At 42.9% G+C, this 17,026-nt stretch overlaps 2 protein-coding genes across 2 annotated transcripts in view; both read right to left on the bottom strand.

Moving 5' to 3' along the window:
* LOC309564402 (uncharacterized protein) overlaps window positions 1–17,026 on the bottom strand; it is an 880,901-nt gene that overhangs the window by 327,305 nt on the left and 536,570 nt on the right.
* The window catches only part of LOC309563414 (uncharacterized protein), an 82,597-nt gene that overhangs the window by 24,027 nt on the left and 41,544 nt on the right, over window positions 1–17,026 (bottom strand). Inside the window, exons 4-5 of the mRNA XM_082267808.1 lie at window positions 6,051–7,352; window positions 5,718–5,782 (exon numbers count right to left, since the gene is read on the bottom strand). Coding sequence (XP_082123934.1) covers window positions 5,718–5,782; window positions 6,051–7,352 — 1,367 coding nt within the window. The remainder of the gene's footprint in view (window positions 1–5,717; window positions 5,783–6,050; window positions 7,353–17,026) is intronic.

The raw sequence follows: 17,026 nt of genomic DNA, 5'->3' as shown, positions 1-17,026 counted from the left end.
TGTGGAAGAGAATTCCACTTCCTTACCGCTCTGACGCTTTTCTTCTAATTTTAGCGAATGGCCACGAGTCCTTTTATATTCCCTTTCGCTGAATAGTTTGTTCCCTATGCTAGGGTCACCAGTACGGTATTGTATTTCGTTTTACTGCGGCAGGTCGGCTCTGCTACACGAAATGGCGTACCTGTACGTCACTTCGTGTAGCAGATAGTGGGGGCGCGCCCGCACCACTGGAGGCATGCACAAGTGCCGATTGGCCAGTGGGGGAGCCAATCGGCACCTGCGATCGCTCCCCGTGGAGACAGAACGGCAATGTAAACAAGGCAAACCGCTGATCCAACAGTGAAGAACACAGGGATCCTGTGTTCCTCCTGTTTGGGAACACCGATATCTGTGTTCACCCAGTGAGTACATTCACCTCACAGTTAGAAAGCACCCCCTAGGCACACATTTAACCCTTCGATCGCCCCTGGTCTTAGCCCCTTCCCTGCAATTGTCATTAGTACAGTAACAGTGCATATTTTTAGTAGTAATGTACTGTAGTACTGTAGTAATGTCACTGGTCCCCCCAAAAGTGTCAAAATGTCAGTTAGGGGTCCGATCTGTCCGCCGCAATGTCGCAGTCCCGCTAAAAATCGCAGATTGCCACCATTACTAGTAAAAAATAAATAATAGTAATAATAAATAATATAATAATAATATTAAATAATAGTAAATAATAAATAGTACCTTGACCACTTCAATACAGGGCACTTTCACCCCCTTCCTGCCCAGGCCAATTTTCAGCTTTTAGCACTGTTGCATTTTGAATGACAATTGCGCGGTCGTGCAATACTGTACCTAAACCAAGTTTATGCAATTTTTTCCCCACAAATAGAGCTTTCTTTTGGTGGTATTTGATCACCGCAAGGTTTTTTCTTTTTTTGCTAAACAAATAAAAAAAAGACCGAAAAGTTTGAAAAAAAAAAAAATTTTGTTTAAAATTTTGTAAATAAATGTTTTTTCCTGCACTGATGAGGCCGCACTGACAGGCACTGATAGGCGGCACTGATAGGTAGAACTGATATGCAGCATTGGTGGGCACTGATAGGCCCTGATAGGTGGCACTGATGGGCACTGATAGGCGGCACTAATAGGTGGCACTGATAGGCAGCACTGACGGGCACTGATAGGTGGCACTGATGGGCACTGATAGGCAGCACTGATGGGCACTGATAGGCGGCACTGATGGGCATAGGTGGGCGGAACTGATAGATGGCAATGATGGGCACTGGTGGGCGGCACTGATAGATGGCAATGATGGGCAGCACTGATGAGGAGGGCACTGGCAGGCTCCCTGAGCACTGATTGGCATCCCTGGTGGCATGGGTGGGCATACCTGGTGGCCATGGGTGGGCATCCCTGGTGGCCATGGGTGAGCAATCCCTGGTGGCTCTAGTGGCATCCCCCAAGGGTCTACACTGGTAATCAATGCTCTGATTACCAGCACAGACCCCCACCCCTGTCAGGAGAGCCGCCGATCGGCTCTCCTCTACTCGCGCCTGTCAGGCGCGGGCTGAGGAAAGCCGATCAACAGCACTTCCTATTTACTATGTGATCAGCTGTGATTGGACACAGCTGGTCACATAGTAAAGAGCCTACGTCAATGGGCTCTTTACCGGGATCGGAGATGTGGTGTGTCAGAGAGACACACCGCACCACCGATCACCACTCTGTGCGCCCCCCCCCCCCCGGGGGCACGCAGAGCAGTCTATCCTGCTGGACATCATATGATGGCCAGTCAGGATAGTGCAATCAGTTTGTCGCCGTCATTTTGCTATATGATAGGCGGCAAGTGGTTAAAGTATCATTAAACCCACATTACTAAAACTGCCAGTACATGCAGTATTACTTGCTGATCATACTCATTCAGTCAATATTGGGTTAGTTTTCTGTATTCTGCAAAAAAAAAAAAAAAGTTGATCCTGCAGTTTACTGACCCTCCCTCCTTGTCTGTGTCCCCGCTGCAGCTGGGGATTCTGCAGAGAAGTTGTTGTCATCTACTGAGCGGTTTCATTTCCCTTCCAGGCTGTTCATTTCCTCCTTATCTCCACAGCCCATGTGACTATAGAGTCACACATGTGGGTGTATGCATTCTCGATGCTTTAAGGACCATATTAATACGAATTAGTATCTGCAAAGCGTGTTTAAGTGTAGACTTGGTGCGCCCCTCAAAGCTGGAAGATATCAGGTATCCCCACCAGTATTCAGAAAATAGGAACAGGCGTTAGGCACTAATTCCGAAGCCTGGACAAATGTGGGGTAAGACGTTGCTCAAAACCAACCCAGTTCTTCAGGTGTGGATAAGGCTGTGTATGGCCTCAGCCACTCCGGCCACACCCCCTAACATGCTTCACTTTGCCTACCGGAGCTTGGTCTGTGATGCGCTCTATCTCCATCTTCGTCTCTTCAGAGGCTGCCCGCCGTATGCCCGATCTTCAGCTTTGACAGTTCTTTTATAGGCAAGGGGCGGGGCCACCCGGTTACGTCATCTGATGGCATCGCCTTAAAACACAGAGCCCATCCCCGTTTCTGACATTTGTTGCTTACGGATTAAAATCTGTATTTTTTGCTAGAAAATTACTTAGAACCCCCAAACATTATATATTTATATATATATACATTGCACTTTGAAAACAAATCAGATCTCAATGGGGAAAAAAATATCATGCTGGATATCTATACTGGTATGGACTGGGTAATGTGTTAGGATCTATACTGGTATGGACTGGGTAATGTATTAGGATCTATACTGGTATGGACTGGGTAATGAGTTAGGATCTATACTGGTATGGACTGGGTAATGTGTTAGGATCTATACTGGTATAGACTGGGTAATGTGTTAGGATCTATACTGATATGGACTGGGTAATGAGTTAGGATCTATACTGGTATAGACTGGGGATTGTGTTAAGATCTATACTGGTATGGACTGGGTAATGTGTTAGGATCTATACTGATATGGACTGGGAAATGTGTTAGGATCTATACTGGTATGGACTGGGTAATGTGTTAGGATCTATACTGGTATGGACTGGGTAATGTGTTAGGATCTATACTGGTATGGACTGGGTAATGTGTTAAGATCTATACTGATATGGACTGGGTAATGTGTTAGGATCTATACTGGTATGGACTGGGTAATGTGTTAGGATCTATACTGGTATGGACTGGGAAATGTGTTAGGATCTATACTGGTATGGACTGGGTAATGTGTTAGGATCTATACTGGTATGGACTGGGTAATGTGTTAGGATCTATACTGGTATGGACTGGGTAATGTGTTAAGATCTATACTGGTATGGACTGGGTAATGTGTTAGGATCTATACTGATATGGACTGGGAAATGTGTTAGGATCTATACTGGTATGGACTGGGTAATGTGTTAGGATCTATACTGGTATGGACTGGGTAATGTGTTAGGATCTATACTGGTATGGACTGGGTAATGTGTTAAGATATATACTGGTATGGACTGGGTAATGTGTTAGGATCTATACTGGTATGGACTGGGTAATGTGTTAGGATCTATACTGGTATGGACTGGGTAATGTGTTAGGATCTATACTGGTATGGACTGGGTAATGTGTTAGGATCTATACTGGTATGGACTGGGTAGTGTTTTAGGATCTATACTGGTATGGACTGGGTAATGTGTTAGGATCTATACTGGTATGGACTGGGTAATGTGTTAGGATCTATACTGGTATGGACTGGGTAATGTGTTAGGATCTATACTGGTATGGACTGGGTAATGTGTTAGGATCTATACTGGTATGGACTGGGTAATGTGTTAGGATCTATACGGTTCCTAGACGTGTTAATAGTTTCATTTTATTCATGAACAAAATGGAAAGTAAATGAACAGAAGAGAAATCCAAATTAATATTTGGCGTGGAGAATGCTTTCAAAAATATTTATTTTAATTGCTTTTTTTTTTTTTTATCAATTTACAAAATGCAAAGTGAGCGAACAGAAGGGAAAAAAAAAAATCTTAATTAAATCAATTGCAGTCTAAGCCTTTTTCTGACATACAGTATCTCACAAAAGTAAGTACACCCCTCACATTTTTGTAACTATTTTATTCTATCTTTTCATGTGACAACACTGAAGAAATTAAACTTTGTTACAATGTAAAGTAGTGAGTGTACAGCTTGTATAACAGTGTAAAATTGCTGTCCCCTCAAAATAACTCAACACACAGCCATTAATGTCTAACAAAAGTGAGTACACCCCTAAGTGACAATGTCCAAATTGGGCCCAATTAGCCATTTTCCCTCCCCGGTGTCATGTGACTCGTTAGTGTTACAAGGTCTCAGGTATGAATGGGGAGCAGGTGTGTTAAATTTGGTGTTATCGCTCTCACTCTCGCATACTGGTCACTGGAAGTTCAACATGGCACCTCATGGCAAAGAACTCTCTGAGGATCTGAAAACAAGAATTGTTGCTGGACATAAAGATGGCCTAGGCCAGTAATGGCGAACCTTGGCACCCCAGATGTTTTGGAACTACATTTCCCATGATGCTCATGCACTCTAAAGTGTAGTTGAACATCATGGGAAATGTAGTTCCAAAACATCTGGGGTGCCAAAGTTCGCCATCACTGGCCTAGGCTTTAAGAAGATTGCCAAGACCCTGAAACTGAGCTGCAGTATGGTGGCCAAGACCATACAATGGTTTAACAGGACAGGTTCCACTCAGAACAGGCCTTGCCATGGTCGACCAAAGAAGTTGAGTGCACGTGCTCAGCGTCATATCCAGAGGTTGTCTTTGGGAAATAGACGTATGAGTGCTGCCAGCATTGCTGCAGAGGTTGAAGGGGTGGGGGGTCAGCCTGTCAGTGCTCAGACCATACGCCGCACACTGCATCAAATTGGTCTGCATGGCTGTCATCCCAGAAGGAAGCCTCTTCTAAAGATGATGCACAAGAAAGCCCGCAAACAGTTTGCTGAAGACAAGCAGACTAAGGACATGGATTACTGGAACCATCTCCTGTGGTCTGATGAGATCAAGATAAATTTATTTGGGTTCAGATGATGTCAAGCGTGTGTGGCGGCAACCAGGTGAGGAGTACAAAGACAAGTGTGTCTTCCTACAGTCAAGCATGGTGGTGGGAGTGTCATGGTCTGGGGCTGCATGAGTGCTGCCGGCACTGGGGAGCTACAATTCATTGAGAGAACCATGAAAGCCAACATGTACTGTGACATACTGAAGCAGAGCATGATCCCCTCCCTTCGTAGACTGCGCAGCAGGGCAGTATTCCAACATAACGACCCCAAACACCTCCAAGATGACCACTGCCTTGCTAAAGAAGCAGAGGGTAAAGGTGATGGACTGGCCAAGCATGTCTCCAGACCTAAACCCTATTGAGCATCTGTGGGGCATCCTCGAATCCACCAGCTCTGTGATGTCATCATGGAGGAGTGGAAGAGGACTCCAGTGGCAACATGTGATGCTCTGGTGAACTCCATGCCCAAGAGGGTTAAGGCAGTGCTGGAAAATAATGGTGGCCATACAAAATAGTGACACTTTGGACCCAATTTGGACATTTTCACTTAGGGGTGTACTCACTTTTGTGAGATACTGTACCATGCTTACTTCCCTTCGGAATTAGAAGACTACTTTCATCACCATTGTTCCTACTGAATCATGTGAAGTTCTTGGAGAGAAAAAGGTTTACCTTTCCTATACAGAAAGGATTCTTTGCTTTACAGCAGTGAATTTTCTGGTGTCCAACCAGGCTTTCTTTCCAAGAAAAACATGAAAAACTATAATCACCCTCATGAATTCTCCTATGTAAGTATAATACGTTCCTGTGTGAAACATTTCCCACACTCAAAATAGAAAACCAGACGCTCGTCCATGTGAATTTTCTTATGCGTTCGTAGCTCTCCTTTTTGCATTAAACATTTCCCGCACGTGAAGGGGTCCTCGCCCGTGTGACTTTTCAGATGTATAAAAAGTTTTGCTTTCTCACTGAAACGTTTCCATTACTCAGATCAGGAAAAAGGACGCTCATGTGTATGAATTTTCTGGTGTCTATGAAGGCTTCCTTTCTCTATGAAACATTTCCCGCACTCTGAACAGGAAAAAGGACGCTCACCAGTATGAATTCTCTGGTGTATATGGAGGATTCTTTTCTGAGTAAAACATTTCCCACACTCTGAACAGGAAAAAGGACGCTCGCGAGTATGAATTATCTGGTGTCTAAGAAGTTTTTCTTTCACTATGAAACATTTCCCGCACTCGGAGCAGGAAAAAGGACGCTCATGTGTATGAGTTTTCTGGTGTCTAAGAAGGCCTCCTTTCTCTGTAAAACATTTCCCGCACTCAGAACAGGAAAAAGGACGCTCGCCTGTGTGAATTCTCTGGTGTATTAGGAGGATTTCTTTCTGAGTGAAACATTTTCCGCACTCTGAACAGGCGAAAGGACGCTTATGTGTGTGAATTCTCTGGTGTCTAAGAAGACCTCCTTTCGCTGTGAAACATTTCCCGCACTCTAAACAGGAAAAGGGACGCTCTCCTGTGTGAATTCTCTGGTGTATAAGAAGGACTTTTTTCTGGGCGAAATATTTTCCGCATTCTGAACAGGAAAAAGGACGCTCACCCGTGTGAGTTCTCTGGTGCGAAATAAGTTTTTCTTTCTTAGCAAAACATTTCCCGCACTCTAAACAGAGAAAAGGACGCTCACCGGTGTGAATTCTCTGGTGTCTAAGAAGGTTCTCTTTGTGCGTGAAAGATTTCCCGCACTCTGAACATGAAAAAGGACGCTCACCTGTGTGAATTCTCTGGTGTCTATCAAGTTTTCCTTTCCTGTTGAAACATTTCCCACACTCTGTACAGGAAAAGGGGTGCTCACCTATGTCATTTATCTGGTGTGTAGGACATTCTACTTTCTTAGTGGAACAATTCCCACACTCCAAAGAGGAAGAAGGATCTTCACGTGTGTGAGTTCTCTGGTGTCTAAGAAGTGCTCTGTTGTCAGTGAAAGATTTCCCGCACTCTAAACAAGTAGATGAATTCTCTACTGTATGAACTCCTTCATGATTTAAAGAAGACTCCTTGGAATTAGATGGATCTCTTGGTCTAACCACACTGTGAGATTTTAGATGAATATCTGAAGTGATATGATGTGAATGAGCCTCAGGGTTAGAGGGATCCACTGACTTTGCCAAACAATAAGGTCTGTGATGTATATTTTGACCAAAGGAATTCGTTCTTGGAGCAATTTGTGCTCTCCCGTTATCTTGTTCATAATCTGGTAATATAATAGAATCTTCCTCTGAGGAATTCATATTCCGTACACAGTGTCCATCTGTTGGAAAGGAATGTTTAAAAAAGTGTTAGAAGAATTCTTCTAGTCTTGCATTCAGGAGTCAATTATTTTGATGTAACTTTTACCAACTACAAAGACCTCCGTCATCGTATTAGGTGCAATCATAACAGAAAAATAAGCCACATAAAAGATACAATACATCTCATTTGCTAAGAAAATTATGTAATTTACGGAATGGAGATGGACCTTTCATATGGTGTACAGTATCTCCTCCTCATTTGTTGGGAACATGACGTTATATTGAGGAATGGAGATGGACCTTTTATATGGTGTACAGTATCTCCTCCTCATTTGTTGGGAACATGACGTTATATTGAGGAATGGAGATGGACCTTTCATATGGTGTACAGTATCTCCTCCTCATTTGTTGGGATCATGATGTTATATTGAGAAATGGAGATGGACCTTTCATATGGTGTACAGTATCTCCACCTCATTTGTTGGGAACATGACGTTATATTGAGGAATGGAGATGGACCTTTCATATGGTGTACAGTATCTCCTCCTCATTTGTTGGGAACATGCTGCTATATTGAGGAATGGAGATGGACCTTTCATATGTGTACAGTATCTCCTCCTCATTTGTTGGGAAGATGACGTTATATTGAGGAATAGAGATGGACCTTTCATACGGTGTACAGTATCTCCTTCTCCTTTCTTGGGAACATGATGTTACATAAGGGAATGGAGATGGACCTTTCATATGGTGTACAGTATCTCCTTCACATTTGTTGGGAACATGACGTTATATTGAGGAGTGGAGATGGACCCTTCATACGGTTTACAGTTTCTTCTTCTCCTTTGTTGGGAACATGACATTATATTGAGGAATGGAGATGGCCCTTTCATATGGTGTACAGTATCTCCTCCTCATTTGTTGGGAACATGACATTATATTGAGGAATAGAGATGGACCTTGTGACGGTACTCACCGTCACTGGGAGTGAAAGACAGATACATAATGGACACTGAGAATATGGTTTGGATTGCTTAAAATGGGTTCTGCGTTTACACTTATGATAATGTGTATTGTACATCAATGTCAGAGACAGACAGTCTGTCACTGGCGGCCCCTTCCTATTGTCTGTGTATTGAGGTGTGATGTGTATTCTGCTAAGCCTGTCTGTCCCATTGTTAATGAACTCACATATTGTTTCTGTTCAGATGGCTAGATAATTCGTTCAGGTTAATTCTATTTCTGTATACAATTTCATCTACATATGTAATAGGAAACACAAGGGTGATATAAGGACACTGAATTTCAAAAGAGCCAATTTCCCTAAACTGCGCTCGCTGTTAGAAAATATCAAATGGGATAGAACCCTGGGAACAAAGAACACGGAGGAAAAATGGGAGTGCTTCAAGAGCATACTTAACAAGGGGATTGGCCAGTGCATTCGAAAGGGAAATAAATTTAAAAAAGCAAAACTAAACCCTGGGTGGCTAAACTCCAACATAATGTAATCAGGCAGCCCCTGACCTGTGTGTGGTAATCTGATCAGGAGGGGGATGTCCATGCTGTATATAAACTGTGCGTTGTTCAATAAAGAAGAAGGTTACAGAACAAGCTAAGGTGTCGGGTAGCTTTGTATGGGGCGGCTGGAATATTTGATATCTATGTTCAAGACTGAAGGAAGCTGTATACTAACTGCAGCCCACAAACACAGTATGGGTCGCAGTTCCGTTACAGACCTTTTATATGGTGTATGGTATCTCTTCATTTGCTAGGTACATTGAGTAGTGTGGCAAATACAAAGATTACATTCTACAGGAGTGACATGGAGATTTCTATACAATATGGCCCACAATAACTGTACCACATTTGTAGGGAATGTTGAGTTGCAGGTTAGATACATTGATGATGTTCTTATTGTTAACAGTTAAGGGTTGTTAATCAATTCCTTACAGAAGGATGTGACTTTCTCTGTATAAAGAAAGGATTCCTTGCAGAAGAGCTATAAAAATGTAGAATAGTCGTTTCTCATATAAAGAGGCTACCAATTTTTGTAGGAAAAAATACATGGTAGAAGGTCGAATAAGGAAACTACTGTATCTTGTTATCTAATTGGTATCAGGGATAAATCCTTTACTTGTTGGATAAAATGTTGCTTTATATGGGTATCTGTCATCACTTGGATCAACTGTGGGTTTATTAATGTTTATTACTTACTTGTATCCATGTGTAGAGAAGATTCCTCCTGTTTATTTTTCATAATCATCTCCCCCTCCTCCATAGACTGCCGATCTCCACTCACCAACGTCTCTTCTTCTTCTTCCTCTTTAACCTCAACTTTCATGTCCTTCAGTTTTTCACCCTAAACTCCAACGATGACCGCACACATTTGTAAAACGGAACAAGAGATTACATTGAAGAATGATATCTCATAGTTATTTTTGAGTTCTAGCTGCTCGGTAATACATACCTGATGATGGTGAGGAATGGTGTGACCTTCCTGTGTGGAATCCCGGGAATACAGAGGACGGGGACATCTCTCTGGTGGGTTCCCATTACTGGATCCATCTGTAGGAAACACACACACTGACTGAATACATTGTTTCTATGTGTTTATCAGATGATGGGGGATCTAGGTGGATCCTCCGTACTGCTCTCTCCTTTACAATAAAGTCTCCTCTTACCCGGTGATGTGAGGGGCGGCTGATTCTCCATCATGACACCCTTTAGGTGTCATATTACCCAATGTCAAGATCTACAGTACATCTCTTCAGTCATTAATCTATATACTTGAACAGTTTCTGCATTTAGTGTTCATTACTCACCTGTGCTGATATCCAGAGAAGGTTCTTCATGTTTAGTTGTCACCAACATCCAAGCTTCCTCCGTAGACTCCTTAGAACCCGTCTCCTCCTCTTCCTCTTTAACCTCAACTTTCACATACATCTGTTCATAATGCTAAACAAAGAAAATAAAAATAGAAAAAAATTTGCAGACCAATAGGCTAAGAGAGTATATTCCCATACAGTCTAAAGTCCATTTGTGTTCTGCCCTACTACCTGATGATGGTGAGGGATGATGTGATCTTCCTGTGTGGAATCCCCGGAATACAGAGGACGGGGACATCTCTCTGGTGGGTTCCCATTACTGGATCCATCTGTAGGAAACACACACACTGACTGAATACATTGTTTCTATGTGTTTATCAGATGGTGGGGGATCTAGGTGGATCCTCCATACTGCTCTCTCCTTTACAATAAAGTCTCCTCTTACCCGGTGATGTGAGGGGCAGCTGATTCTCCATCATGACGTCCCTGTAGAGATCCTTGTGTCCTTCTATATACTCCCACTCCTCCATGGAGAAATAGACAGTGACATCCTGACACCTTATAGGAACCTGACACACACAATGATACAGTCACCATCCAGACACATCCCTTGTCTGTTACTGGATAATGTCCCAGAATTCCCGGCACCGCTCACCTCTCCTGCCAGAAGCTCAATGGTCTACTTGGTGACTTCTAGAATGTTCTTGGCATTGGTTACCTCTGTTGTCAGGCAGTGTGATGGGTGATGTGCGGTAAAGACAGCTGCTGGGTGGTAATGGATCACCAAATGTTTTCTTTACTATGTTATGTTCCTGTGTAAAGAATAAAAATAATAATAGTCTACAGACTTCTCAGAACCTTCCTTTTCCATTAAGGGGTAGCAGTAATGTAGTATAATTTCAGGTAGTCAAATTTTACAACCAGAGTTTGTGCGTCTGCCGCCGCTGTTGCTTCATCTTCCTTTATCTCCTTCCATTCTAGGAGTGTCATATGAGGTGGCAGGGCTTTTTTTAGGTGCAGGAACTCCCTCTTTTAGACTTACCCCTTGTCTCCGCCCCCTACCTACCTCCGTGAACCGTTCCTTGGTTCCACCCACTACCCACCTCCCAGTACCACCCCTTTTAGAAAATACAGAACAAAGTAACATTTGTGGTACTAAGTAATTTGTATGGAATTTGTTAATGATAACAAAAAAGCAGTAAAATAGATCCCATGCAGCCAACAACAATATATCCCCCAGCAACAATAGATCCAGTCAGAAACAATGGGCCCTCAACAGCAACAACATATCTCCCAGCAGCCAGCATCAATAGACTGCTGCCTAAACAGTAGATCCCTCCCCCCCTCAGCAAAATAAGACCCATCCCAGCAACAATAGACCCCCCTGCAGATTTTTTCCAGAGACAATAGATCCCCCAGCAGCCACATTAGATATTCCCAGCAGCAATAAATCCTCCTGCAGGAATAGATCCCCTCCAGCAACAATAGGTTCCTCAGCAGCCAGCATCAATAGACAGTGTAGCACAACCCAGCACTCCTAGCCATTGCATACATTCAGGGCTGGAGGTGCCGGAACTGAGTTCCCCCGCGTTCCTGCTGAAAAAAAGCCCTGTGAGGTGGTATGAAAAAGTTTAGAGACTAGCTCTGCTTACAGTACTTTATTTATCTACATTCACACACTCTCACCTGCAAAATAGTCCCCTTGCAAAGAAAAACAGTGCTCCCAGCTAAACTTCTGGAATGTGTCCCGGAAGTCCCCTTTTCAAAGCGTGTCGCCTTCTGCTGTTCACACTGGATCTCTGCAATGGTGTAAAAACGGCGACCTTTGAGCTGGATCTTTAACTCATTGCAGGATCCCCGTAAACTTGCCAAGAGAGATTTTCCCAGTTTCACGCAGAATTTCACGTTTGCTCTTTGTTCTAACTTGCTGTCCATGATGAAATAGCAGGAGTAGTAACGCACGTGGTCAGAATATCACCAGCTGCACAGCTCTCGATGTACATAAGACGAGGTCTTTTACACTGACTTATGAAAGTCGTGTTCCCTGTGACTGTGCATGCCGCCTCGTACTGCCAACTGTTACAAAACTAGTCTTGAACCTTTTTGATACCACTTCGTACAATACTTACCTTGCAGAAATTTGTGTGTCCATCCACTGTCTCCTACTGCTGCTGGAACTATGTGGACATTATCGGGCAGAAGATAGCTCCCCCTAGCAGTGCTGCCTTAGATGTCGCAAGTACTGGAACACTAAGGCCCCGTACACACGTACCGATCGGCCGTCTTTTGTCCAGGGCTGTCGTGTCTGTTGAAAAGTGCAAAAGACTGCACACGAATTTTGTCGGCCAACAACAGCCGACTGCAGAAGTGATGTCATGTGATGGTTAACTTTCCTTGTCTTTTTTCTTTTCTGAGCATGCCTAGTCTTGCAAATCTGTTGTCTGTCGGCCGAATTCTGTACTGAGTGGCGAACAATCGGCCGTTCTGGTGTCGGCATACAAAAATTTTAATGCTTGCACGAAAGATTCTGTTCGGCCGAAAGTGCGCTGTCGGCTGTCGGAAGCATCATACTAACAAGCCGAAAATCGGCCGATCGTTCGGCGGCCGAATATTTTCGGCCGACAAGCGGTACGTGTGTACGGGCCTTTTATCCAGCACTCAGATCTGATACACAACACAACACAGATCCCTAGGACAACAGGAATTAGAGAAATTCACTGGACTTCACTGGTCTTCTAGGACCGGAAACATTTGGTCTGACCTTCTCCATCTCCTGATCCAGAGAATACATGGTGTCCATTATCTCACAGTCAGGAGAGCCAACAACCTCGAGACAGCTTTATGGAGGATGGATAAATGGTTCTATATTTAGGATGTATCCGGTCTATAAACCAGAGGCTCTGGATGGACAGTTGGATAAATATCTCTATATTTAGGATGTATCTGGTCTATAAACCAGAGGCTCTGGATGGACAGTTGGATAAATGGCTCTATATTTAGGATGTATCCGGTCTATAAACCAGAGGCTCTGGGTGGACAGTTGGATAAATGGTTCTATATTTAGGATATATCTGGTCTATAAACCAGAGGCTCTGGATGGACAGTTGGATAAATGGTTCTATATTTAGGATGTATCCGGCCTATAAACCAGAGGCTCTGGGTGGACAGTTGGATAAATGGCTCTATATTTAGGATGTATCCGGTCTATAAACCAGAGGCTCTGGGTGGACAGTTGGATAAATGGTTCTATATTTAGGATGTATCCGGTCTATAAACCAGAGGCTCTGGATGGACAGTTGGATAAATGGTTCTATATTTAGGATGTATCCGGGCTATAAACCAGAGGCTCTGGATGGACAGTTGGATAAATGGTTATATATTTAGGATGTATCTGGTCTATAAACTCTACCTTTATTAACCTCCTGTATCTCTTGACCCTCCCTCTTAGAGTGTAAGCTCTAACGAGCAGGGCCCTCTGATTCCTACTGTATTAAAGTGTATTGTATTTGTACTGTCTACCCTCACGTTGTTAAGTGCTGCGTAAACTGTCGGCGCTATATAAATCCTATATAATAATAATAGTAAACCAGAGGCTCTGGATGTACAATAGGATAAATGGCTCTATATTTAGGATGTATTCGGTCTATAAACCAGAGGCTCTGGATGGACAGTTGGATAAATGGTTCTATATTTAGGATGTATTTGGCCTAAAAACTGGTTACTGGGTTTAAATATAACATAATATCTTATTACCTCCTCTGCTGCCAGTTCCAGCAATGTCTTCACTCTACTTCCTCCCAACTCAACTATCACCCGGAACTTCCTGTTTCTGTGTGACATCACTTCCTCTGTCCGCCTTAAATTACTTCCTGTGTGCGCATTCCACTCACATTAAGTCAGATCTCCTCTTTGTGGAAAATATCGATCCAGCAGTCTACATTATGTAGTGCAGAATTCTACTTTGTTGCATACAATGTTTAATACAGATTGTACCTCTATAAATGCAGACAAAAAGAAAGAAAAACAATAATTTTCTCTGTGAAATACAATCAAATATACAGTATATTCGCATATTTTTACGTTGCTTTGAATATCATCACCACGATACACATTACTCATTCTTTTGTTGTCACGCACAAATTATACCTCAGATCAAATCACCTCCATTTAAAATAAATTAATAAAAAAACAACAATACTATATAAGTACTTTAAAGTGTCATTAAACCCATTTAGTTGAAAACTGTCAGTACATGCTCATAACACTTAGTCACCATAAGATTGGTTTTCTGTATTCTGCAAAAACCTGGTTGATCCTGCTGTTCACGGACCCTCCCTTCTATTCTGTGTCCCCGCTGCAGTTGAAGATTCTGCAGAGCAGTTGTCATCTACTGAGCATGCTCTAGTTTCAGTTCCCTTCCAGGCTATTCATTTCCCTCTCATTTTTATCAATGCAGCCCATGTGACTATAAAGTCACACATGTGGGTGTATACACTCCATGTGCTTTAAGGTCCATATTAAAATGAAAAAATGTCTGCAAACCACTTCTAATTCCACCACCCTGCTATCCCCAAAGGCATCTTGGTGTTGCCTTGTTCATCACTTGGTTCTATCTGCCCCCTCACCCATGGAGAATCTAAGGCTCATAGAGTAGATAGCATTTTGTTAATTCTCTGGTGAGTAAGAAGGTCATCTTTCTAAATGAAACATTTTCCGCACTTTAAACACGAGAAAGGTTGCTCACCTGTGTGACTTTTAGCTGTCCCAAATAAAACGTTTTCCGCACTCTGAACAGGAATAAGGATGCCCACCCATGTGAATTCTGTGGTGTATAAGAAGGCTCCTTGCTAAACAAAACCTTTCCCATACTAACGGGGGTGCTCACCTGTGGGACTTCTTTGGTGTCTGAGATGGTCGCTTTTCTTCCATTCTAAACATGAGACAGGCTTTAGGTATCTGTTCAGGCTCTATTATAGAAGAAAAATCCATTATCCCCCCACCTTTTTTCCCCCTTCTCTACACCTTTTCCCCTTCTTTTGCTAATACCCTCTTTTTCTATTCTGTCTCTATTGGGATGTCTAACAGAGAACTCAGGTATGCTTTTGTTAGGACCCAGATCTGAACCAGCAACCACTGCTACAACTGGCAGTGTCTCTTCTTGTTGAGCCACCAGAGTTTCTGGACAACTCCTTGCCTGAAACAACCTTGCCTTGTTTCCCTTAAACCCTTTGCTCCTCCCATGAGCTTCCTATTTAAGCAATGCCTTTGCACTTCCTATTTGCAAAATTTTTTTCTGCTCTCTCCAGCCAATATCTCCCTTTTGTGGCATCTATATCTTTGCTACCACTCGTTACTTTCTCAACTACACTTCTGCTTGATCACAACCTGTAATCACTCGTTACTGACCTTTGGCTTGTCCCTCGACTGCACTTCCGCCTAATCCCAACCTGCAACCATTTGCTACCAACCATTGGCTTGTTTCTTGCCGATACTTCTGTTTGATCCCAAACTACAACCACTTGTTACCGACCATTGGCTTTTTCACTTGATTCCTACTTGCAACCACTTGTTACCGACCATTGGTTTTTTCCTCAACCACTATTCTGCTTGATCCCAACCTGCAACCACTTGTTACTGACCTTAGGATTGTTCCTCGACTATGCTTCTGCTTAATCCCAACCTGCAACCACTTGTTACTGACCTTTGGCTTGTTCCTTGATTACGCTTCTGCTTGATCCCAATCTGCAACCACTTGTTACTGACCCTAGGGTTGTCCCTCGACTACGCTTCTGCTTGATCCCAATCTGCAACCACTTGTTACAAACCTTTGGCTTGTTCCTTGACTACGCTTCTGCTTGATACTAACCTGCAACCACTTGTTACTGACCTGTGGCTTGTTCCTCGACTACGCTTCTGCTTGATTCCAACCTGCAACCACTTGTTACAAACCTTTGGCTTGTTCCTTGACTACTCTTCTGTTTGATCCCAACTTGCAGCCACTTGTTACTGACCTTTGGCTTGTTCCTCGACTATACTTCTGCTTATTCCCAACCTGCAACCACTTGTTAGCAACCTTTGGCTTGTATACTGACTATGCTTCTGCTTGATCGCCTAATCGCTACCTGCTATATCTGCTACTGAACCCTGGCTGGTGGGGCGATCCTGAGAGCCGCAACCTAATACTTAAATGCAGCAATACTCGTTTCCCCCATCAGGAGTTCTAGTCAATACCAGTTAGTGTTTAGACCCTGAACCTTGGGTGAGCCTGCGTAATCTGCCAGGTTAACCTGCTTGTATACCTATATACATTCTCAAAGCTCTACTGTGTAAACTCCTTCATGGCATGAAGAAGATTCCATAGGATTACATGGATCTGCTGATCTAATTACACTATAAGATTCCAGAGATATATTTAGTTTAACAGTATGTGATTAATTTGAAGTTTTGTCAAGATTAGAGGGATGAATTGATCTCTCCAAATGGTAAGTTCTGTGACATACATTTTGACCAATAGAATTTATTCTTGGAGACCATTTGTTGCAAAGCAATTTATTAATAAACGTTAAAATATGCTTCATGTTTAGCTTTCAGGAGTCATATAAGCTGGTACAGCACTCAACAGTTTCACAGAATTCTGACATGGAATGGGGAGCAATTATAACAAAAAGTATAAATACAAATCAGATAAAGGATACAGTTCAATCAAACCAAACTAGATAAAAGTCAGTATATCTATGAAAATGCAAACAAATCTTCCTCGATCTCATTTGTTGGGAACATGACGTTATATTGAGGAATGGAGATGGACCTTTCATGTGGTGTACAGTATCTCATTTGTTGGGGACATGACGTTATATTGAAGAATGGAGATG

This window comes from Pelophylax lessonae, assembly GCF_965119305.1.
Source record: "Pelophylax lessonae genome assembly, chromosome: 9".
NCBI lineage: Eukaryota > Metazoa > Chordata > Amphibia > Anura > Ranidae > Pelophylax > Pelophylax lessonae.
This window is presented reverse-complemented; position numbering and strand designations above follow the sequence as displayed.